This window comes from Nothobranchius furzeri, chromosome 17 (assembly GCF_043380555.1).
Source record: "Nothobranchius furzeri strain GRZ-AD chromosome 17, NfurGRZ-RIMD1, whole genome shotgun sequence".
Lineage (NCBI taxonomy): Eukaryota > Metazoa > Chordata > Actinopteri > Cyprinodontiformes > Nothobranchiidae > Nothobranchius > Nothobranchius furzeri.
The window spans coordinates 46,907,293-46,932,037 of record NC_091757.1 but is presented as its reverse complement, the minus strand read 5'-3'; the positions used below and the strand labels follow the sequence as shown (position 1 = coordinate 46,932,037).

Here is a 24,745-nt window from a genome sequence, read left to right as displayed (position 1 = left end):
GCAATACAAAAAAGCAGGAACTCAACTTTATCTGGCAAAAAAAAAAGACTCCCTTCTTAATTTCTATGGACTATATTTTTTCTACTTTTGATTGTGTTATGCAAGCGTTTCCAAGCATGTGGACTTACTTCTTACAGGACCTCTGCACCTGCCCATTGTCTAAGGGTTGCTCTAGCAGGTAGGTGCCATGGCTGCACGATGAAACACACCGCCAGTCCTCAAGTAAGTAGCCCTCTGCACACTTGGTGCATGCTTCTACACCTGTGCCTGCAAAGCACATTAAAACACACATGAATGTATTTAAATCATCAACAAAATAAGTTCATGAAGATGCTTTTTTTCTTTCATTTGCAACTTCTAACCTGCGCAGGTGGCACAAGCTCGATGACAGGGCTCACAAGTCCTTCTGTGGCCGTTGTAGTAGGTTCCTGGGTCGCAGGTCATTTGACACTTGTCTCCTTGAAGACTGAAAGTCAAAATTAAAAAACAAGTACTGAAAGCGGGAGTACACGATTAAAACAAAACAGAAATAAAATCCTGCAGAACTATTTTTTTAATTCCCTGGATGTTTGATATTATAAGATGGCTTTTGGTGCTTTAATTTAACTGACATGCGAGAAAAATGTCAGGATGTCCAGAACATCTGTTGTACCAAACGTAGGGGATAGAGGTTTGTTAGGGAGCAGGCTCGGAGGTTAGAAAGTAGCTTTTTTGTGAAGTTAAGGGAGAACAGTTTGGTGAGTTTGCTGCGCTGAGCTGAAAAACAGCTGGTTTGCCTTATCCAAAATTTCCCAGAAATGATCTGGTCCTCTCTTCCTCCCTGGCTTCTAACAGAGCTCAAATGCAGGAGTAAATGGAGGGTGGGACACTGAGCGTGTGCGCGCAGAATGTGTGATCTCCAAGGCGTTCTGAAGAAATTATGGCCTCCACCTCTACCTCTGGCTCCGATGAATGCTTCAAAGTTGGGTTCAAAACTGCAATATGCTTTAAATGCTCCTCAAGTGCTGCCTTCATGACCCTTTGGAAATTCCATCACTTTAAAACAACACATCCTCAGAGGTCAAGTGTAACAGTCGGCAAACTAAAAGACAGATAAAACCTCAAGATTCATAAATAATTTAGAGAAGAAATAATAACTTAGGCCTAAAATAAAAAAAATACTTCTCCAGAGTCTCCACATGACAAGTTTACATATATTTGTATACATCTGGGTGATGGGGTGAATATAAGATTGCTCAGTCAGGCTCCCAAGTGGAAAACAGTTGGGATGTTCTGCTTTCACAGTTTCATTCTGTGAACCCAAACCAGAAACTCACTGTAATACACTGATCTAAATTAGAAGCAGAGACTCCCTGTAAAGTAACTAAAAGTTGTTTCTTTATTTTATTTTTAAGCACTTCATTTTGTTTTCTTGTTTTTTTTTTTTTTTTTACTCGACTATTTTCCTGTCAGTCTCTAATCTTCCTGCATCTCCTCTCAACCCTCCAGAAACATTGCTGCCTGGCTTTCTCCTTTTTCATCCTATGAGTTACTTTGGAACTAAGCAGATCAAAGGGATCTACCGACCGCAAAAACAGCGGACTGTGCACTGCGCAGCCACGCCAGTGAGCAGAAATCACAGGAGCATGGGTGTTGAGGTCTGCAGCAGCGGAGCGCGTCAGGGTCAGGCATGAATAAAAGACAGGAAGTACCAGAGAATATGAGCGAACATGAACGGTTGTTAATTATATATATATATATTTTTTTTTGTTGTTGTTGTTGTTGTTTTGTTTTTTAATGCTAAAGGCTTTCTCCAACAGAGCTCCTGGGTCAGATGGTTTCATGTCATTTTGCATGCATCACCTAATTTGTCCCTAAATTTAATGAAATGTAGGTTGTTTTAACAAAAAGCGAGAAACCTAGAGCAAAACTTGTTATCCGATTCACTGCCATCAACAACTAAAGCCATCATTAACTGGGCGTGCTTGGGGACGCGCTTGCACACACTGAGTGTAAGCATCATGCCTCTAAAGTTGACTTTAACCCATATATGTCACATGATCATAAAGTAGACAATCCATGAATAAGAGACTGTTTTGGGGCGTCGCTATGCCTAAAGCGAGGTGCAAACCAGAAAAGCTTCTGCAGCTCACACTTGTACAGCGGATTGTGAAAGAATGGAAAAAGCAAGAAACACTCTGTTTCTTCCTGATTAAATAAGTGAGTCAACTCTTCCTTTTGGTAGTTTTGGTGTTTACAAGGTCATGCAGCACAATATTCTGTGGCTCTTCAAAAAAAACTGTAAAAATGCTCAAAAGCGCTGGCAGTCAGGGGCTTCTGTTCAGATAAGGGCTGGAAGTGAATGAGTTAAAAAGCGGTAAAGAAAGATTTCATTTCCTTCCTTGCTAATTCAGGAAATGTTAGATTAACATGAATGTTAAACACAAGGGATTATACAATGAAAGACTTGGTTTCTCTAGACTCAGCTTACCTCATCCCAGGTTTACACTCCGTGCAGATGCTAGAACTTGTGCACTTTTTGCAGTTTTCTAGACATCTTCTGCACATGTGCAGATCTGAAAGACAAAATGGGAGCATGTCAGAGGAGAGCCAGAGGTCTGGTTAAAATGGGGGGGAATGGCACAAAGATAGCAGCAACTGAAATGAGCAGAAATAATAAAGGAGATAGAAACATCTGTTCATTTCGGGGTTCAGACTGCACTGAACGCTTGATTTTGCTCGAAACACTTTTGGTTATTTTTACCATTTATTAATCCATCATGTCAGCGTGAGGTTGTCAGAAATACTGTTACTACCTTTGGCTGACATCATATGTGCTTTCATTATAACTTTATTTCTAAAAAGTTATTTTAAATGATAAAATGATGAATCTGCCAGTGTGTTGGATGAATTCTCCCACTTTTGCTGCCAGAGTGATGAAAAGAAAATGAACCAGTTTGCTCTTTTTAAAGTTGGACCAGAGTACCCAGAGACTCTGCCAGGATTCACACTGATGCGGCTGCAAGAACGTACAGAAAATTAACTGATGCATTGAGTCTTTTGTTCCTCATCTGCATTCGTCCAGGCTGGGATGTAGATTTGACTCATGTTCAAGACGTGAACATCTCATTTTAATGTGTGCCACGAATGAACAGGACTGCACAAATCTATTAATTATAAAAAACCAAAAATAAATCAGTAAAAAAAAAGAGATTTTTTCTGCTTTTATGGCTAACTTTTAGGGGAAGAAAAGCCAGTTTGCTAGAGCAGAATTTTTTTCTTGCTGGATTCAGCAAGTGTGAGAAAATAAACAAGTGGCTAGACATTAGATCAAAGATAAAATGGCATCGCTTGAAGTTGGAAGGTAAAAGCAGTTTTTGCAGATTACATTTTTTGTAACACAGATGGCAAACAGATGTTTTTATTTAAAAGGTCCAGTCTACTTTCCCGTTTGTGGAAAACTTTCTCCATCCAGCAAGAATTTAGCTCAGTACTCTTATCATTGCAGCCAGGAGCATCAATAGACTGATAGAGGGTAAATAGTTTGAACTATCAAAGCTGAGCAGTCATTTCCTATTTCTGTAGTGGCGAGAGAGAGAGAGAGAGAGAGCGAGAGGAGAGAGAGAGAGAATGTTAAAGGAATCCTTTTCAAATATCAAGATTGCCTGACTGCATTACGAGGCGCCACACGTGCACACAAGCGTACCCCTGTCGAGGTAGAAGCTGTCGCCACAGTTAACGACGCAAGTGTTGGAGTCCTCAATGAAGTGGAAACCGGGTCTGCACGTGATGCACTGGTCGCTGCGACTCCCGACACAAGTCTCACACGTAGAGGAGCACTTCTTGCAGCGCTTCCTGTCGTCACGGAAGAAGCCACTTGGGCATTCGGAAACACACATCCTGAAACGAGAGGGGATTGGGAAAAAAGGAGGAAAAGAGTGTTTTACAAAACATTTAGATCATACCTTTGTGTGTGTGTGTGTGTGCGTGCGTGTGTGTGTAGGTGAACATCTGCTGGAGGACTTCCCTGCTCCGTGCCACCCCCTCTGATTCACCCACAGGAAACTTAATCGAGGTGAAAAAGACCTCTAAATCCTCAAGAGCACAAAATACCCCCCAAACACACACTCTTTAAGCTTTGCACACACACTAGAGTTTTCTGCCAAGAAACACATCTGGCACGAGTGAGACACTTAACTCATGTGTGAAAGCACACACTGGCACGTGTTCGTACTGCACACCTTCCACACCTGCTCTCTCTGCTGCGCTGAACTCACAGTCAGTGCAAATGTGTGTCAGGAGTTACTCAAATCCAAACCTCGTCTGTCTTTTCAAACTCATCTTCATGTTTGTTTGTTTTTCTTTTTCGCCAAATCTGCAACCAAGATTTGTGGATCATCTTTCACTTTAGTTAGATAATAAAACCCAAAAGAAGTACTTTAAAAACGCATGAAACATAACTTTCACAATATTATAATTTATTGTAAAGAAAGAATAGAGAGAAATATTTTATCCATCCATCCATTTTCTTCCACTTATCCGGAATCAGGTCGCGGGGGCAATAGCCTAAGTTGAGAGGCCCAGACTTCCCTCTCCCCAGTCACTTGGGCCAGCTCTTCCGGCGGAATCCCACGGCGTTCCTTGGCCAGAAGAGAGACATAGTCCCTCCAGCGTGTCCCGGGTCTTCCTTTAGGCCTCCTCTCAGTTGGACGTGCACAGAAAACCTCACCAGGGAGGCGTCCAGGAGGCATCCTGGCCCAAGCCACTCAACCTATCTGTAAGGGAGAGCCCAGCCACCCAGTGAAGAAAACTCATTTCAGCCGCTTTTATCTGAAATCTTGTTCTTTCGGTCACTATCCAAAGCTTGTGATCGTAGGTGAGGGTAGGAGCATAGATCGACCAGTAAATCAAGAGCTTTGTCTCCTGGCTCGGTTCTCTTCACCACGACAGACCGGGACAATGCCCGCATCACTGCAGACGCAGCACCAATCTGCCTATCAACGTCGTGCTCCATCTTTCCCTCACTCGCAAACAAGACCCCGAGATAATTAAACTCCTCCACTTGAGGCAGGACCTCATCCCTGAGCCGAAGAAGGCATTCTACCATTTCCTGACTCAAGACCATGATCTCGGATTTAGACGAGCTGATTCTCAACCCAGATGCTTAAAACTCGGCTGCAAACCGCTCCAGCAAAAGCCGGAGATCACGTTCTGATGAAGCCAACAGGACCACATCATCTGCAAAAAGCAGAGACCCAATTCTCAGGCCACCAAATCAGATCCCCTCAACAACTTGGCTGCACCTAGAAATCCTGTCCATAAAAGTCATGAACAGAATCTGTGATAAAGGGCATCTTTGGTGGAGTCAGGCTCACACTGGAATCGAGCTCGACTTACTGCCGGCAATTCCAGACCAAGCTCTGACACCTGTCATACAGGGACCTAACAGCCCGTATCAGAGGGCCTGGTACCCCATACTACGGGAGTACACACAACAGGGCACCCTAATGGGATGCAAGCGAACTCCTTCTCCAAACCCACAAAACACATGTAGACTGGTTGGGCTAACTCCCACGCACCCTCCAGGACCCCCCTAAGGGTATAGAGCTAGTCCACTGTTCCACAGCCAGGACGAAAACCACATTATTCCTTCCAAATCCGAGGTTCAACTGTTAGATGGACCCTCCTCTCCAGAACCCCTGAATAGACCTGAATAATAATTTAATAAAACTTTCTGGGAGTGTAAATGAAGGATACTATTAACTAATCATACAAAGTTCAACATTTTTAAGACATTGTTAAAAATCTCTTTGATTTATTTGGAAAACTAATCAACGTTAACAAAACCACAAGTTTAAAGCTGCTAAATACATCAACACAATAAATCTGCTGTGGTGTCTAGTACAGGTGAAACTCTAAATTTTCTAAATTGTGCAAAACTTCATTTATTTCAGTAATTCATCTTGAAATGGATATATGAGATGCTCGTAGCATGCAAAGTGAAAATTTCACAATCTTGTTTGTTATATTAGTGATTATTATGGTTTACAGCTTATGAAAACCCCAAACTCTAAATTCCAGACAATGAGAATATTGTGAAAAGGCTCAGTTGTCTAAACTCAAAATGTCACACTCTAATCAGCTAATGAAGCAAATACACCTACAAAAAGAGTTCCTGAGCCTGCATAAGGCCCTACAGGGAACCGCCCCCAACCATCTCTCCTCACTGCTCCATACAGGCACCCCCTCAAGGGCCTTGCATTCCCTAGAAAGGGAACTCTTAGAAGTACCATGCTCTAGATACAAATCTAGGGGTGATTGTGCATTCTCTGTGGTGGCCCCAAGCTTATGGAATGTGTTGCCTTTGCTTGTGAGGCAGGCACCATCCCTCCAGTCTTTTAAGTCTTGTTTTAAAACGCTCTTTTACCAAATGGCCTTTTCCCGTTGAGTCACAAGTCAGTCTTGGTTTTATTGTGATTTTATTATTTTATTGTTTAGCCATTTTTTAAGTTCACTTTTATTATTACTTATTTTACCTTTTTATTGTCTGAGGGTGTTTTTTAATATTCTTTTACTATGCTTTGGCTTCAGTTTTTTTATCGTGAAAGTGTACAGCACCTTGGGCTGCTACCAAGGTAGTGGAAGGTGCTATAGAAATAAATGATGATGATGATGATGATGATGGTGATGAGCTTTTAGATGGTATCTCAGTCTAAGTTGAAATACTGAAATAAATGGATTTTTGCACCATATTCAATTTTTTTCAAGGTTCACCTGTATGAATGACTGCCTTATGAATCGTTTTCTGTGGGAAAAAAGCTCAGAAAACAGCAGAGTTTGGAGTTTTACTCTCATTTAGTCATTTTAGTCTTTTTTTTCCCAGCGCATTTTCTGTGGTCTCTAGTAAAATAAATGTCTTGCATTTCTTGTGTGACTATTTCAGGAAGTAGAAGTTAGCTGGAGGAGAGGAGGGCAGAAAACTGCAGGATTTGAAGTTTTACTATTAATAATATTCTGACATTGCACCTCTGATTGGCTAACAGCAACACTACTCTTCTACTGCTTCTGTACACTCTGTAACTTTGATGTTTCATTGCCACAAATAACAAAATCCTGAAGGGGTCCTGACGTGTGGTGAAAATGCTAACGCTAACGTTTAGCTTCTACTACTTAAGACATGCTCTGCTCTCTCCTGGACACTAAACCAGGTAGAAGACCATTTTTACATTCAGACTGCATGTGAACCTGCTACAAACTAAAATGTTCTAAAGAACCAGCACCTTTAGATGAGCACAAACTATCAAACATCCACGTTGAGCTGTAATTAACTAAACACTAGGCGCCTCAGGCTGACATCCCTTCATCTCTTGCCCCATCCCCCAGCCCCATTCATCAGTTGGTCCCTGTGGTGGCTGAAAAGGGCAGAACTCCTCTAATGTGGCCTAATGTTAAGCTGCAGCCAAGCTCACACATTCTCATACACCGGCACCAGTCTGACTTTTATCAGCACAGCGACACACCAACACAAAGGCAATTACTACAGACGTTGATCCTAATGGGATCTTAGACCCAGAGTAGATGCACAGATATACACGTTTACACTCCTAAACCAGGTTTTATAAGATTAAATTATGAGATTAAATTGGTCCGAGTCACTTGTTGATTTGATGAATAGCGGAATAACATGTGACCTGAGCTTGGTTTAGAGAAGAAACCCTCTGTTCCAACTAAGTAAGATTCATGTTTTCTAAAAATGTAAGAATCCTTCTGTGTTGTTTGTAAAATCATCAATTTTGAGAAGACTAGTAAACAAAATGGGTTTAGAAAATTCACCTGTTGCAGTTTTGCAAACCAGTTGAGCATTTCCAAATCAGCAATGGGGCTTTTATAATTTCCCATCATATTTATTTATGACTATTTTGACCTTCTTCTAGCAGGAATGGTGACCCCAGGGTGGTGTTTTAAAGCAATCTGACCTGGTGTTGTTTTTAAACTTGAAGAAGTAGTGGAGGCAGTTGTTGCAGTGTTGGGGTCCAGGACCCTCACAGCCATCGTTGCATTCAGCGTGACAGGGACCTGCAGACAAACAGATATAAAATAAATGGTCTTGTTTCTCACGGAGACAGAAAATTTTCAATCATTTTATTTTGTGCTTTTTATTCACCATTGTACTCCTCCGTGAACTCCTCCTCAACGGGCTGCAGCATGTCAGTGAAGCGAGGCTGCTTCTCAGCGTGCAGAGATGAATGCATAGATGAGTATGGGTGGACAGAGGTGCCGTAAAGCACCAGCGACCACTCCTTCAGCTTTCCTGTGAAAACAGGTGAGCAGGTGTTTAATTATGCATAACACGTAAAATCTGCCTTTCACAACAAAATCAGGAAAACGAGTAAATTTACGCTTTTTTAAACATGCAAACTTAGATGATGTAACCCATTTGCACTTCAAATCCATCAATGGAAATAAATGAAAAAGGTAAGACACTTGTGATTAAAATCTTAATATAATTATTTTGCTGTGGTTACCAGGTAACTTCTGGCTTCGAAGCTGAGAAGGAGAGTCGTAGATCTCAAGGACCCAGTCCCCTGATGCCTTCTCTCCCCAGCAGTGGGTGGTCATAAACTCCCAGTTCTTAAAGCCCTCCATGGAGTGATCAAATAACCTGTGCATCAGATACACACCCGTTTGCAAACACACTCAATTATAACTGGTTCAGAATCAAATTGAGTACTACAAACAATCTCAACCAGCAGCTGAAGTTAAAGATAATCAAGGTTTGACTATAAAATAAGAAATTTTAACCATTAACCCAAAAAATAAGATGGCTACTGCTTGAAATCAATTTCAATAATTTCATTTCATCAAAGCTAAAACTATCTAGATGAATGTGTCAATAGCCACATATAAGCCTAAAGTAGGCGTGTCTAAAGTGTGGCCCGGGGGCCATTTACGGCCCTTGTAGGGATTTTTTGCGGCCCCTGTGGCATTTCAAGAATGGTGAAATTTTGTCTGTGCAACAGATTGTTGCTGTAGATCAACACACAGCATTGTTATGCTGTGATTATTTTTCTAATATGCAAGCTATTTATGTGTAGTCCCAATATTACCTTTCATACAACAAAATTCTAAATTTTGTGGCCCTTGAGGACTTCTAACTTAACTGTTTTCACCTTCTCTTTGAACATTCTTGACACGCCTGGTCTAAGGGTTTAAAGTATAATAAAAGTGTGATGTACACATTAGAGAAAGGAGAGACTAGGGAGGAGAGGAGGGGTTTTAATATCATGTCTGCAGGGCAGTTTTAATAAAGGAGTGATGAGACTGGTGCTTTTCTCTAGTCGTTCCACTGGCAGAAATAAGAGTAAATATGTCTGCTTGGCCACCAGTTTATTAACACCTACATCTGGGGTTCATAGCATTTAGACCGGGAGCCCCTCGGTGGTCAAAGGGCCATAAGAAGGATGGTGTGGGGGACTACGTCAGAAAGAAAAGAGTGAAAATTCTTTTGAAAATCTAGTCCCCAGCAGTTAGAACACTCCAGTGTTCACTTTGATTATGACATAAAAGGAAAACATATTACTAATTTTCACTGGCTAATGTGCTGCAGGTTAGCATTCATATGTGTGGGTTTGGTACCTGTTAGCAAGCAGCTGGGACTTGGTCCCCGATGGTGAAGTCAGGTTGATTGACAGGTCTCCTCGGCGAGAGTGTGCAATGGTGATACGCACGACCACATGCTCCAAGTAGATGACGTGACTGTTGGGGTTGTCGGCGCATCCGGTTGCCTTGTACACCGACCTAAGCACGTGCTCTGGACGGATGGATCTGTTGAGACAAGAGGGACAGCGGGTCGACAGGTAAACAGGAGGGAAAGCACGCCGCGACACAACCTGCACGTGCTCCATTTGAGCTCAGCCTCTGACAGGTCGATCCGTTCACGCTGACGTTTTTTTCCTAAATAGCAATAAAAATGTTTATGAATGAATTGAGTGAATTTTAGTCTCGTGAATTTGATTCCATAATAAGCCTCAGTGTGCAGATGAGGCTTATGACTAATACAATTAGACATCAATCATCAGATCACCCCAAAACAGTCAGATATACAAATCCCAGTTCCTAAACCTCAACCAGCAAAAAAACAAAAAAATAAATAAAAATAAAGAGCTTGATAAGAAAGACAAAGAGAAATGTTTGCTTGGTCTGCTGTGTGCAGCTCAGCAGCAGAAAGAGCTCTGAAGAGCCAAGACAAACATCTAAGGGCCCCTTGAATAACATCGTGGTATGATCTAATACAATAACAATAAAACACCAAAGAGAGACAGCACCAGAGAATGAATAGCATCCTGCCAGCCAAAACGACAAAAAAAATTTAAAAAATGGTGGTTCTGCTGAGCAGAAAGAACACATCAGCTTATTGCATCAGTGGGATTAAAACGCAAAGTTTACTTAGACGAAACTGAAAACAGAGCAGATGAATTATGATTGCTGGCAAATTAACATCTGGTATGTTTTTGCAAGTTGAAGAGGCTGAAAGACCGTCAGTGACGTGTGATGCTTGAACCGCGTTTTGAGAATTTTTTATTAAATTCCCTGCCGTCACGATAACAAACACAGAAACGATTGTAGTGCCAGACTGATGGATGTTTATCTTTAAAACAATAATCACTGAGAGGTAATAAGCTGTTTGAGATTGTTTTCGGTTGAGTGAAAAACGAGGCTCAAAGTTGTCCATTTAGAAACATTAAAAAATGGAAAAGTGCTTTTTTTTTAACCAATCAGTACTTGCAATAAAGCTCTACCTGTTTATTATTTAAAATTAAAGGGGTTGAATACTCATTTAACCAATACATTTGCAGCGGACCCTGGTGGGAACGAATTTGATGCAAGTCAGAAGCGCTGACAGCAGGTTTTGGAGTCTTGGACATCTCCCCTCTGATTGGCTATTAACAACGCTACTCTGCCACTGACTATTTTACTCTACGCCATGGATACTTATCTCTACAAATAACACAAGCCTGGAGTAGCTTCTGCATTGTGGTTGAGTTGCTAATGCTAACGGTTAGCTTCTGCTAGCAGAGACATTCAATGCCGTTTCCTGGACTCTAAAACATCAGCCTTCCCCATCACGGCATTTCAAATCCCGGCGTTTAATGTCTATTTTCTATCAGAAGCAAATCCAGGAGATAGGTGTAGGAGACTATTTTCATTTTCAGCCTGCATAAAAAACTGCGTGACCTATTATAGTTCCTCACCTTTAAAGCTCTCATTCTGTAATTTTTCAATGCAACTTCTGTGGTCTTTAGTAAAACTTAATGCCTCGTGTTCCTTGTGTGATTATTTCAGGAAATAGAAGTTAGCCGGAGGAGAGGCGGTCAGAAAATGGCAAGATTAGCGATCTTGCTCATTACTATTAATAATAATAATATTCAGACATCTTGCAACTGATTGGCTAACAGCAACATGACTACCGCTGTCTCCATTCGCTCTGCAACGTTGATTTTTTATCTCCACAAATAACACAAGCCTGATGCTGATGCTAACAGTTAGCTTCTACTAGCCAAGGCATGCTCTGCTCTCTCCTGGACACCAACCACATAGCCTTCCCTGTTGCAAGCCAAGATGCGTGAGTGCATGAATGCTAATTTACAGTGTGACATAGATCTGTAAGGCTTTTGCTGACCTGAGCCTTTTTCCCGTCCATTTTCTCTCAACAGCTAACGCAGGAAATAGGGATGGAAGATTATTTTCATGTTCAGTCTGCATGTGAAACTCCGTAACATCATCTTAGGCGTGTTCTTGCTGTGTCATTTCTCTAATTCCATGCTGTAGTTCTTTTTTAAAACACAGGGCAGTTCTATTTACCTGTTTCCCGCTACGTTTCGTTTGCGGCGGCAAACTTCCTCAGGTAAACAGAACTGCTCTGTGTTTTAAAAAAGAACTACAGCATGGAATCAGTAACATCTCATTTCAAAAAGTACAAAAATAAAAATGGTTTCTCAGTCACCCCGCTCTTTAACAAAAGTTTGCTTTGTAAATCTGAATAATCATAACATTCATGTTGCGTGAAACTAGAGAGGCCGATGTAAAATAAGAAAACAAAGCAAATGTACAGCAGGGGACAGCAGTAGCTCGTTGGGTAGAGCGGGTTGTCTAGTGATCAGAAGGTTGCAGGTTGGATCCTGGCTCTGACCAGAGAAAGCTGCTGTTGTGTCTTTGGGCAAGACATTTCACCCGCCTTGCCTGCTAGTGGTGGTTGAAGGGACCGGTGGCACCGGCCTCGCCTCCGTCAGTGCACCCCAGGGCAGCTGTGGCTACATCGTAGCTCATCCCCACCAGCGTGTGAGTGAATGACTGATTGTGTTGTGAAGCGCCTTGGGGGGTTGTAGAATCCTAAGAAGGTGTTATACAAATACAGGCCATTTACGTTTTTCGTCATTTATCCTTGAAGTGAGGTTAGTGGAGGGCTGACCGACCATCTGATTGACAGTCTGCGAACATTTTAACATTAAAGACAAGAAAGAGGTAAACATTAACTCAAGCAGACTTCACGGAACGAAAAACAGTCTCTTCCAATGACCGTCAGGGGAGTTCAGAGCTGACACAACAGCTCTGGCCTCTCCGTTGCTCAGCTCCAATAACTGGACCGTACACATGGGACCAAGCAGAGCAGATGCACAGCTGATTACTACCAGCCTGATTGCACAAAGATTGTGTCGTTTTCCCGGTGCATGCTCCAAACCGAGTGCAGAGGTTCAGCTGCAGACAAGCATTACTAAACATAGTCAGAAAGGCCAGCCACAGGAGGTGGAAAAAAAAACAGCAGCAGAAAGGTGACGTCTACGCCGACTCTGGGAAGTTACACTCAGGCAACAAACTTCCAGGCAGATGTGCCGGCAAATATGTAAGTAAAATCCTCACAAATACATCCATCCATTTTCTGAACCCGCTTGTCTACGCAGGGTCGCGGGGGGCTGGTGCCTATCTCCAGCGGTCAACGGGCAATCAGGCGGGGTACACACTGGACAGAGAGCCAGTCCATCGCAGGGCAACACAGAGACACACAGGACAATCATGCACACACACACTCACACCTAAGGACAATTTGGACAGACCAATCAACCTATCAGTCATGTTTTTGGACTGTGGGAGGAAACCGGAGTACCCGGAGAGAACCCACGCATGCACAGGGAGAACATGCAAACTCCATGCAGAAAGATCCCAGGCCGGGAAGCGAACCCAGGACATTCTAGCTACAAGGCAACAGCTCTGACCACTGCGCCACTGCACAGCCGCTCACAAATACAATCATGTAAAAATGTAAATAATGAGCTGATGGAAGGTGTTTCTTTTCAGACTTTCTATTTTGTCTTAATTACAACAGAAAATAAAAACAAATTCCAGTCCTTTACAGGAACTGGTCATTATGGATGGAAAGATGTCTCATTCGCTTGTCCCGGAGCCCTTCCTGAACACAATGCATAAAGAACAAAGAGGCTAAACTGACGGGGTTTATTCGTTTCACGCATTAGCCAACACACATTACACGACTACAAATGCCTGAGGGTGACTGCTTCTGACACAAGTCAGACTTTACATAATCCTCATATGGTCGACTCGAGCACTGGAGCAGAACAGACAGAATGACACTGATAATGCTGCAGTTTCTGGCCACTGAGCCTTCAACTGAAAGCAAACCAGTTCAGAGCCTGAATTTAGCCAGCCAGCCTAATACAGAACAGCGCTCAGGCTTCCAGCTGCATCAAGAATAACAAGCTATGAAGCCCTGGCTCTCTCTATGTATGTGTGTGTGTGTGTGTGCGTGCGTGCGTGCGTGCGTGTGTGTGTGTGTGTGTGTGTGTGTGTGTGTGTGTGTGTGCAACAGTAAAGGTCTTATGTGAGAACCACCATGCCAGAACTAATGCTTGGCCCCTATCAAGGTACAGCTTGCAAAACCACACTCTAAAACACATGCCAGTGCAAAACACCGGGGACAGAAAAAAAAGAAAGGAAAGACGGTACATCTCAGGGAGAGAGAGAGAGACAGGGGGTAAACACAGAGACAAGAGGGGTAGAGTTTCAAAGCCAGGCACATAAATACCAGCCAGTTCTCATTCATAATGCAACCATGTTGGCATACTGCTTGGTTAGATGTGTAAACACAAACACTAGTGTCAGACCGTGTCCAATGCACACATTTACTCATGTTTAACCAAAGAAGGTACGCAGCAGACCATCAGAATTATTTTATGTAGACATACCAGTCTGTGTGCCTTTGTTTTGGCTCCTATATCTTAAACTCATTAGAAGGCAGCACCTATTCTCAGTTAGCTCAGATGCTAAAGTGCTAGAATGTTATGAGAATTTTTTGACATGATATTTTTTTTGGGGGGGGGGGGTCTTTTTTTCCCAGTTTGGTTTCAAAAACCAATGCAGTAATCGACTCGCTGCCCTACACAGAACAATGACGTCAATAGCCTTTCGGACCAAGTGAAAAAGGAGACTAGCAGCTTTCATTAAGGTGTTTGCTACCTGAACTGACGGTCTGCACTCTCCATGCAGATATGCTGGGAAGGGACTTGCTTCCATTGCTCTGCCTCCTTCACCATGGCCTCGGCGTCCATCAGGCCAAAGCCGTATAGGTGGCTGACTGCAGAAACAACAACACCCAAAAACTGATCAAACCATTCCTTTGCTGATTGCTGTTTTGCACATCAAAGCCCTCCTTTGTTTCCTGTGAAAACTTAAGATGTTTTTTGTTTTCCTTTAAAGGTCTGGGACATTAGTTTAATCAACATATTTGCAATGGTTTCTGGTAGAAATTAATGCCTTGCCAACAGTACTCGGGGCAAGAAAAGCCCAGAAATGTCACAGATCAGCATGGACAAGTCTGCTGCATCAGAGAGTGGCAGCAGACGGCAGGATTTGGAGTCTTATTTCCTGATATTTGGACATCTTGCCCCAGACTGGATAACAGCAACACAACTCTACCACTGACTCCATTTGCTATGCGACATAGGTGTTTTATCTTCACAAATAACACAAGCCTGAAGGAACTTCTGCTGTGTGGTTGAATTTGATAATGCTAATGGTTAGCTTCTGCTGGCAGAGATGTTTTCTGCTGTTTGCTGGACGCTAAAACAACAACAACAGCTTTCCTCGTTGTGAGTCAGTGTGGGTGAGTCCAAGCAACCGCCTGACGTAGAAAGGTCAGGCTTTTCAAATCCTTTAGTTTCAAAGTCTTTTTTCCATCAGACATTAATGCAGGAGATAGGTGTAGGAGACTATCCTCAAAACTCTTTTAGAAAACAGTGCTGCCAACTGCTGAGTCGGCACCAGGGAGCCTTAGGTCATTTAAAAGTGGTCAGAATGAGGTGGTAATGTGGCGCAATTGTGTCATTTTTACAAAAGATTAGGGAGTATAAAGGTGGTACGGGGGCAGTCTCTACACTGCCACGGACCTCCATTTAACTTGGACATAACTTGCTTTTTATTGTGATCAAAGCCGCGCTCATTAAGTTTTTGTTAACAAGCCGCTTGTGAATGGTCAGGTGATCTGAGCTCCAGCTATAATGGAGGGAAGCTCTTGGAGCTCTGCATCGCTCCAGTTTATCATCTCAGCTGATTCTGTTCAAAAAGCAAAACTTATTGCCCGCGTTTACCTTCATTTTCTAAATCGTTTCCTGCCGGCAACAATTCTACACATGATCATGACACCACCCTCTGTCCAGTGTTGCAGCAACATTACTACCAAGTGCGCTGGCACGAATGCCACATAATTTCCACATTGTCATGCTGCCACGGCGCTTTCATAAGACGCGCCGTGGTGGCGGCATTACGCTGATTTGCCAGCATGGGGTGTCTTATAAAAAGGGCTTCAGAGTGATTATAATCAGAAACAGTCATTTAAAAATGTTTTTCAGAGTTCCACACCTTTAATAAAATCCTAACGCCACATTAGGCAAAATTCTAAAAAATAAACAATTATTGGTTCACATAATCAAACATAATTTCCTCTCATACATCTCCATCTCCTTTTTCAGTTCTGTCACTTGGAAAATCTCCAGGCACACAGAGCCTGCAGCATGGCTGACCCTTATGGGCCATTCCCATCTGTACCGGGTCGGCCCGGGCCGGGTAGCCCCAGTTGGCCCCAGCCTGGCCCGGTTGATTCCACACATCCTTGTCTTAAGCCCATGTGGGCTGATTCTACCCACCAATCAGAGGCTTGCTCTAATGGAAGGTGTGAATTTGCTGTCAGCAGTGGGTGTGTTGGCCCTGGTCGGCCTGAAGCAGACCCCCTCGAGAAGAGGGCTGAGAATGAGCCTTGGTTGGCCCAGAAAAATACCAGGCCACCCAGATATGTAAACAACCTACGCTACCCGGCCCGGGCCGACCCGGTACAGATGGGAATGGCCCATTAGTTCTCCCTCTCTTGGTTTCTCTCCAACACACACACGCACGCACGCACACACACACACACACACACACACACACACACACGCACAGGTATGCGTTAATCATGCGCTGAAAGTTACAAAATAGCACCCACCACATGGACCCTGACAGATGGCAGCTGGCGGCAGAATACTTAGCAAGCAAGAACTAAATGGGGAACCGACCCCAGCACCCCTCCTCTGACTGAACACAACTAGTTGTATGATTTAAAAATAATGTATAAAAATCATCTCAAGGGTATAATTTTTAATTTCACATAATTGTGTGTGTCTCGCCTAAGTAAAGCTCCATCAGAAAGCCTTGAGCTTTTATTAGATCAACTTTTATGTTTGATTTATTATTGTAATGAAAAAAATAAGTATCATTTTACAAAATCAACTGAAACTTGGATGAAATCTTTATATAAACAGTCTCAACATCTCACATCTCAACATCTAATCTAGTCAAGTAAACAAATTGTATATCCGTCAACAGAGAAATGGGTTTTATTAGCGGGTGTGACCTCCCGATGATCCTGGATAAACGCAGCTGAACATTTCCAATAACTCTGAATCATTCCTGCTCATGAGGGAATTCTAGCACATTCCTCTATTTAATATCTGGGATGTTTTTCATTTTGAATTCCAAAACACTCATCTTCTTGAACCGGACCAGGGTAAAGCCCACTTGTGTGCATAACAAAGTTTGACTTGAGATTCAGCATGCTCAGATTTTAGTGTCAAACTTATCCTAATTCAGCTAAACGGACAGAAATTGTGGCCGTCTCTGCCGTGTCCCACTTACTGGAAAAAAACAGTCAGTGGTAGAGCCGTGTTGCTTTTGTCCAATCGGGGCGAGATTTCCAAATATCAGGAAATAAAACTCCAAAGCCTGCCGTCTGAAGCTCAGCTTGAATGTGTCATGGAGGAAAGCAGCCAAATAAACTTGTTACGGGAGAAAAATCTTCATACCAGTAAAATCAGTCAAAAGAAATAGAAATGGAGTGGGTCGTTTCAAATCAACTTCAACATTTTATACATTTAGCCATCGCTATCTATTTAAACAAACAGCCTTTGATATTTAGCCAATTAGTTTTAATATTCAGAAATTTTGTAAATAAATGGAAATTTATTCAAATAATGTTTAGTTAGCAGAAATATGGTTGGATGCTACATCAATTACATTATAACCCTCGGGTCTCCTGCAGCCCTTATACAAACACACATAATGATTCTTCCTCTGTGTGCATGTGTATGTGTGCATACCGTTGTAACCTGCAGCATTGGTCTTCCAGTCAGGAGCACTGAGATGTCCAGCTCTTGACGTCTTTACGATAATGTGCTGCACGTCCCTCCAGGTAAGCAGAGGACTGGTGCAAGAAGAACACAGATCGACCCACTGATTAATCACAATGTCCAATAACCTTCAGGAACTAGATAAAAAGTGGAACAAAAAGATGTTAAAGATATGAACATTCACTCCCTGGCCAAAAATAATTAGTCACCACCTGGATTTAACTAAGCAAATAGGTAGAAGCCTCCTGTTGCATACTTACTGTATGAGTGATTATCTTTCATCTGACAACAAGTTATTTAACCCCAACTAGTGCAATGTGTTGCTCCTCATTCTTTAAACAACCAAGTGGAAAGACACATGTGGTGGTTGTGGAAAAGATGTTAGATGTTTTCTCTGCTTGATGCAAGTCAAAGATCTGGTCCTTTTCAAACAGAATAAGAAGATTGTAGAAACGACTAAAACCGAGTTAGGAACTGTCCATCGCTTTATTAAAAACTGGTCTGATGAGTCCAGATGGACCCTGATCCAGAGTGATAGGCGCATCAGGATAAGAAGAGAGGCAGATGAAGTGATGCACCCATCATGCCAGTGCCTGCTGTACAAGCCTGTGGGGGCAGTGCTATGATCTGGGCTTGCTGCAGTTGGTCAGGTCTAGGTTCAGCAACCGGATGTGCTCCAAGAATGAGGTCAGCTGACTACCTGAATAAATTGAATGACCAGGTTATTCCATGTTCCCTGATGGAACGGGCAAATTCCAAGATGACAATGCCAGAATTCATCGGTAGTGAATAGAAAGAGTGGTTCAGGGAGCATGAGACATCATTTTCGCACAAGGATCGGCCACCACAGAGTCCAGACCTTAGCCACATTGAGAATCTTTGGGATGTGCTGGAGAAGGCTTTGTGCAGCGGTCAGACTCTAAAATCATCAATTCAAGATCTTGGTGAAACACTAATGCAACACTGGATGGACGTTGCAGAAACTTGTTGAAACAATGTCACTCAAAGCTAAAGGTGGTCCAACAAAATATTAGTGTGAAATGTATGTGAATAAAATGGTGTGCAGGACTTACAATGCAGATTAAAAAATGTTTCTAATTAATTTATGATGTGAACTATATTTATATACTGTAGTGTAAAGCACTTTGGAGTCCTCTGACTCTGAAAGGCCCTATACAAGTGTGGGTCATTTATCATTTAACTATATTCAACTAAAAAGAACAGATGTCTTATCAAATATGCAAACGTATCTTTGTTGTCATGAAGGTAAATTGAGACAACAGTGGGAGGAGGGGGGCAGGTAGATTAAAGAGGAACATGAAATAGTGAAGGACAAAAGGAAGAAGGTGGATTAAAACCAAAGCCCAAGGAGGAACAAAGGATGCAGCAGAAAATAAGGTAAAGAAAACAGTAATCTTCTGCATGTAGAAGATTAGGTTAGAGAGTAAATTACAGAGGACGCAGATGAAGAGCATAGCTGCTTGCTCATGAAACGCGAGTTTCTCAGATCTCACGTGAGAGCCATTATAGGATAGCAGCCATGTGTCTAAAGTCCTTTGATGCCCAAACACTGCATTAAAGGAAAAACCAGGAAGAAGTGGGTCACCAAGTTTCCTGGGATTCCCTTCAATCTCATATGTTGGCCAGATGCTCCGTTCCCTCCCTCGTGTCACTCCCTCACCAGCTGAGACCTCCAAAACATTCATTCCAAAAATAAAAATAAAAGCCTAATCAAAAAGCCGTCTTTAAATCCAAAAATCAACATTTGAATTTTATAATCTAATAAAAATATTCCAAGGTGGTGTGAGTGTAGCTTGTTCCAGAACAGGTATCTTTAAAGCACAAAACATCTGGGAGAAAATCTCCACATCTCATGCTTAGCTGCAGACTTTCCCGGATTAGAGTCAAAAGGAGATTTGCAAAAGCAATTTATTCTGTCACATTAAGTGTAATTTATGTTAATCTGTCAAAAAATACACCAGTCAATGCTGAGAATGGTGTCTCTACCTGGATATTTCAGTCACGCATTTATTAAGTGTTTTATTAAATCTAAAAGGTAATAAGAAAGCATAAAACTGAGTCATGCAAATTCTTTACTTTTTTCATTTAGAAGTCATTCATTTACAGAAATCCTCCCATATGTGGAGCATCAATGGCTGAAGATAAACTGTTACGTGCAAAATAAATAAGGAGTGGCAGCACAGATAAGATCCCAAAACAAGTCAGAATAATTAATGTTTAGATCAATATTAATAGGTCTAGCTGCCACTGCGTAATTATGGTTCCATTAAAGTTTTATGGTCATTAATTAAAAGTGGCTTTGGCATCGCTATCTAGGCCATGACCGGCTTCTCATAAACAAGCCAATACTAATTAAAAGAGAAGCTCACATGCAGGAAAAACCTGCTGCAAATAAGATCTCCGATATTTGCTTATGGATGAAAACACACAGGAAAAGAAGTGAAAAAAGGGGAGGAAGAAGAAGATGGATCAACTTAGTTTGCTGCAGTAACAGAAGATTTCACTTTAAAATAATATTTTTGATTATGGTTTCTCACTCCAACATTTTATTTCTGTAGCTTTAATTTTAAAGGTGTGAAACATTGAAAAACCATTTGTAACGATTATTTCTGACTACAAATCGGTCACTCTGAGTTTTTCATGCAGGCTAAACTTGAAAATAGTCTCCTACACCTATCCCCTGCATTAGCTTCTGATAGAAAATGGGACAGTGAAAATCTAGGATTTGAAAAGCCTAACACAACTACGTCACACTGTCACTGAACATTCATGGACTCACCCATCTTGACTCACAACGGGGAAGGCTGTTGTTTTAATGTTTGGGAATCAGCAGCGGACGTCTCGGCTACTTTAACCTAACCTTTAGCATTGGCAACTTCACCACGCAGCAGAACTCTTTCAGACTTGTGTTTTTTGTGGAGATAAAATATTAACGCCGTAGAGAAAGCAGAGTCAGTGGTGGAGTCATGTTGCTTTCATCCAAACCGAGGCCAAATATCAGGAAATAAGACTCCAAAACCTGCCATCTGAAGCTCTGCTGTGATGAGGCTCACTTCTTGTTCCTGGATATCATGCACCAGTGTTTTTTAGATATTTTCCACCTTATGTTCATGCTAAAATATCACTAACAACAACAGTTCATGCACAAAAGATCTGAAGCTGAATCAGTTTTTGAACTCTGAATTTTACTAACTTGGTGCACTGCTCAGTGTTAAAGTCAGACACTTAAATAAAGTTAATTTGGAGTATTTATTATGCAACACCATTGGGCTGCCCGAGGATGTGCCTGTCTTTAAATCGACTTTACTAAGAACAAATATCGGCCGATGCCGATGAAAAAAAAAAAAAAAAAAAAAAGGGGTAAACATCAACAACATATCGGTCTGCTCCCAACTCTCAATAGAAAACGCTGCAAATGAACTGCTTAAACGAGTGCTCCACACCTTTAAAAATACTTTCATGGTGAGAAAATGAGTTGAAATTTTCACCCATCTGTGTGTTTTGTTTGTCTAAAAACAAAAGGAAATGTTTTAATGCCAGACTGTTCATCTCCCTTTTTGTCTCACAAAGATTTCTTGAGAACTTTCTTTTTTGACATGTTCCTGAAGTGGTTAAAACCTCGCTGTGCCGAATCGTGCACTCACAACATCCTAAATGTACAAAAAAACAAACAGAAACTGTTTGGGTCGTTTTAGAATTCGAGCATCCTAATCCACATTAATAACAAAAGAAAACACTTGAAGTTTAGATCAGATTGGCTTGCTCTCATTAAACAGATAAGATCAATAATAAACAGAGCAGGAGTAGATCGTATCCCTGTCCCTTGATTTATTCAGTCCTCCGTGGCGGCATGTGCACGCATGCAGGAATGCACCGAGAGTGAAAGAAAGTAGAGAGAGAAGTTTGCCTTGGAGGAGTTTAAAAAAAAAAAGCAAACCAAGAATGAGCCAGCAGAAAAAGAGAAAGCAAGCAGGGAAGAAACCGTGTGTGATAATCTCGTAGAGGAAAGCACTGCCTGGAAACCGAGAATATTTTCAAATGGGGGGATTTGGATTGGATTATCCAGGTTAATCGATGTGACCTCGGTTATCTGAGCTGCCCAACATGTGATGATGGGACTGATTCGGAGTCGCTGCTGCACCTGCACTGTGCTTCAAATTCATGAATTTATAATAAAGTAAAGGCCTTAAAAAATCTCAAAGGCAAAAGAAAAGAAGCATCTACTGTCCCCTAAAGAAAAGACAGCAAGAGGAAGTAGAAGAAATTAAATCAAGAAAACAAAACATTTTTTTAAGTCTTTGTTTTTATCGTTGGATGCTGAAATTCAGTGCTGTCTGAATTGCATGACTGTCCTGATACGTCTTAAAGAGGCCCTTTTGATGCATTTACATTCTAATAGTTTGAATAGTAAAAAGTAGGTGAAAAGAGTTTTTTATGACTTCATCTGTGCAACAAATGGAAAACAACCCAAAATACAAAGTGGCATCATTAAATGCACAGGATAAACAAAAGAAATGATAATGTGTTTACACCCATCTCCAGATCCCGATTTATGTACCACACAACACAAGAGACTGTCTGGGACAGTTACTGGTAAGACTTGTTAGAGAACATCCATGCTGCAGCTAAATGCAGCTGTGAGGACAATGGTAGGATTATTACAGGTAAAATTTACTTCTGAGAAAAGAGATGAGTTTTTTAATGCCAGAATGGCTTTTCACTGTTTTTTTTCTACTCCGATTCAGAACCAACCTACTGAAAAAGCTTCTCACTCACATAAAGACCAAGTTCGCTCTTCTTCAACACAATAGCACTGGTCTGTAGCATAAATGAATGCCTTGTGAGCCGATCTCTGTGGAAAAAAGCTCTGGCGCTCCTTTATCAGGAACTAGAAGTTAGCCAGAGGAGAGGGGATCAGAAGGCAGCACGATTTGAAGCCTTGGTTCCTGATATTCGGATGCCTCTCCTCTGATTGGCTAACAGCAACATGACTCCACCACTGGCTCTGTTCGCGCTGCAACTTTGATGTTTTATCTCCACAAATAACACAAGCCTGAAGGAGTTCTGCTGTGTGGTGGAGTTGCTAATGCTAATGGCTAAGCTTCTACTAGACGAGACACGCTCTGCTCTCTCCTGGACGCTAAATCAACAACAGCCTTTCCTGGTCACGAGCCAAGATGGGTGAATGTTAATTTGAGCATGACTTGCAATTGACTGGTTTTTCTAATCCGAGCGTTTCCTCGTCTATTTTCTATTGGCGTCTAATACAGGAAATAAGGGTAGAGGACTATTTTCACATTTACCCTGCATGTAAACTCAGATCGACCGATCGTATTTCAAAAATAAAAAGTAAAAAATGGTTTCTCGATGAATTTGGCCTTTAAAAGTAGAGAAATTCAAGCATCACACTGGGTAAAACAACAGGCAAAGATGAGTAGTTTTTACCTAAATTCCTAGCTTTCTCCCTTCACTCTGGTGCACAAGCTGCTATTTAAACCATCTCAGACTTTTGATGCACACTACCTGCACAGTGTACAAAAAGGCTGCATCCAGCTCTAACAGACATAGCATCAGCATGCTCTTTAGTGAATATTTGCACAAATGTGGCAAAAATTTGTAGATAAAAACACAAAATAAATGTCTCACGTGTTCCCCTCTTAGGTCAACAATGTAAAAGAACACGAGGGCATTAGAGGTTAACCAAGGGACAAAGGGATGATGGGATGAGGTTAAGTGGATCTTACTTCGCCTCCAGGGCCAGAGCAATGATGGCAGCAGCCATGGGAGCCGAGGCCGATGTCCCCGTGTGACTGTCTGTACATCTGTGCCTCAGGTCTGTTGTGATCTATTGGTGAAGAGGAGGAGGAGGAGGAGAGGGTCAAAATGGTGGGGAAACACAAGACCGATAAAATGAAAGACGTGAAGACGCAGTGACAGCAATAGACCAAAGTCCGAGCAGATTAAGAGGCACCTGAAACTCATAAAACACACATTCCAGCTTTGATACGCTGCCGTGCTAGACTGCCACATAAACACACACATACACACACTTCTTTACAGAACCAGTAGATGAACACAATGAAACAAATGGCACCATTTATTAGGTACTAAGATGTGATAAAACAAGTTATTAAAGAGCTTTGACGGTATGGACTTTATTCAGAAATCAGCTTGACAGTCAGTCAGCCAAGAAAAGCCTGGCCAACCTCCAGTCTGAACCATCATCAAAGGATTTCTCTGGACCAAAAAGTTTAGGGATTATCCGGGGAAACACACACACACACACACACAAAGTGAAAGAGATGGTATAAATAGGACAAAGGGTCAAATGAGCTTCAGGAGATGAATCTAAATTATGATATATGAAGCTCTACTGTTACCGAGTTGCAAGCATGCCACAAAATCTGTGTGTATGTGTGTGTGTTTCACATCAACATGAGGAATGTAGCAAGACACAACCAGACAAGCTAGTCAGCCAACCTTTTTGATTCATTCCAGAGGGTTGGTGGAGAAGACGTGGTCAATTTCATTCAAACAACTCGATCATCTACACATACACACATTATGATGCTTACGATCTTCCGGTCATAGTTCTCCCCGCTGCTGTACGTGGTAGTCAGGGTGGATGAGCATTCCTCCAGGTACCAGGGTTTGCGTCCGCTTTCCGCTGTGCTGGAGATGGAGATGGTGTAGATTGAGTTGGTGTAGCCGTCGCAAGAGCAGTGGTCTCTGCTTCGCCCGCCGTTACCTGAAGCCCACACAAAGATGGAGCCACGGCCTTTCCTCCCCTGCCAGGAACAGAGACGACTATTTCAAATCTCTATTGTGTTTGATCATAAAAAGAAAGTCATCTTTAGGAAGAACAGCAAAATAAGTCCTCAGTAGAGTTAGCGGTTAAATATTGCAGATTCTGTCCCGTGATTGTAATTTTGATGCAAAATGGTTCAAATAATGCTTGTTTAGTGAACTAAGACCATTAAAGGTGTAGCTCACTCTTTAATCAGTACATTTGCAGT

At 41.9% G+C, this 24,745-nt stretch overlaps 1 protein-coding gene across 4 annotated transcripts in view; it reads right to left on the bottom strand.

Moving 5' to 3' along the window:
• The window catches only part of pcsk5b (proprotein convertase subtilisin/kexin type 5b), a 97,610-nt gene that overhangs the window by 26,860 nt on the left and 46,005 nt on the right, over positions 1–24,745 (bottom strand). For all 4 annotated transcript variants that reach the window (XM_015972702.3, XM_054731488.2, XM_015972704.3 and 1 more), the window contains exons 8-19: positions 24,305–24,517; positions 23,474–23,574; positions 17,679–17,782; positions 14,509–14,626; positions 9,616–9,804; positions 8,505–8,641; positions 8,144–8,290; positions 7,956–8,055; positions 3,686–3,879; positions 2,471–2,555; positions 363–466; positions 129–267 (exon numbers count right to left, since the gene is read on the bottom strand). In XM_015972702.3, the coding sequence (XP_015828188.3) occupies positions 129–267; positions 363–466; positions 2,471–2,555; positions 3,686–3,879; positions 7,956–8,055; positions 8,144–8,290; positions 8,505–8,641; positions 9,616–9,804; positions 14,509–14,626; positions 17,679–17,782; positions 23,474–23,574; positions 24,305–24,517 (1,631 nt within the window). The remainder of the gene's footprint in view (positions 1–128; positions 268–362; positions 467–2,470; positions 2,556–3,685; positions 3,880–7,955; positions 8,056–8,143; positions 8,291–8,504; positions 8,642–9,615; positions 9,805–14,508; positions 14,627–17,678; positions 17,783–23,473; positions 23,575–24,304; positions 24,518–24,745) is intronic.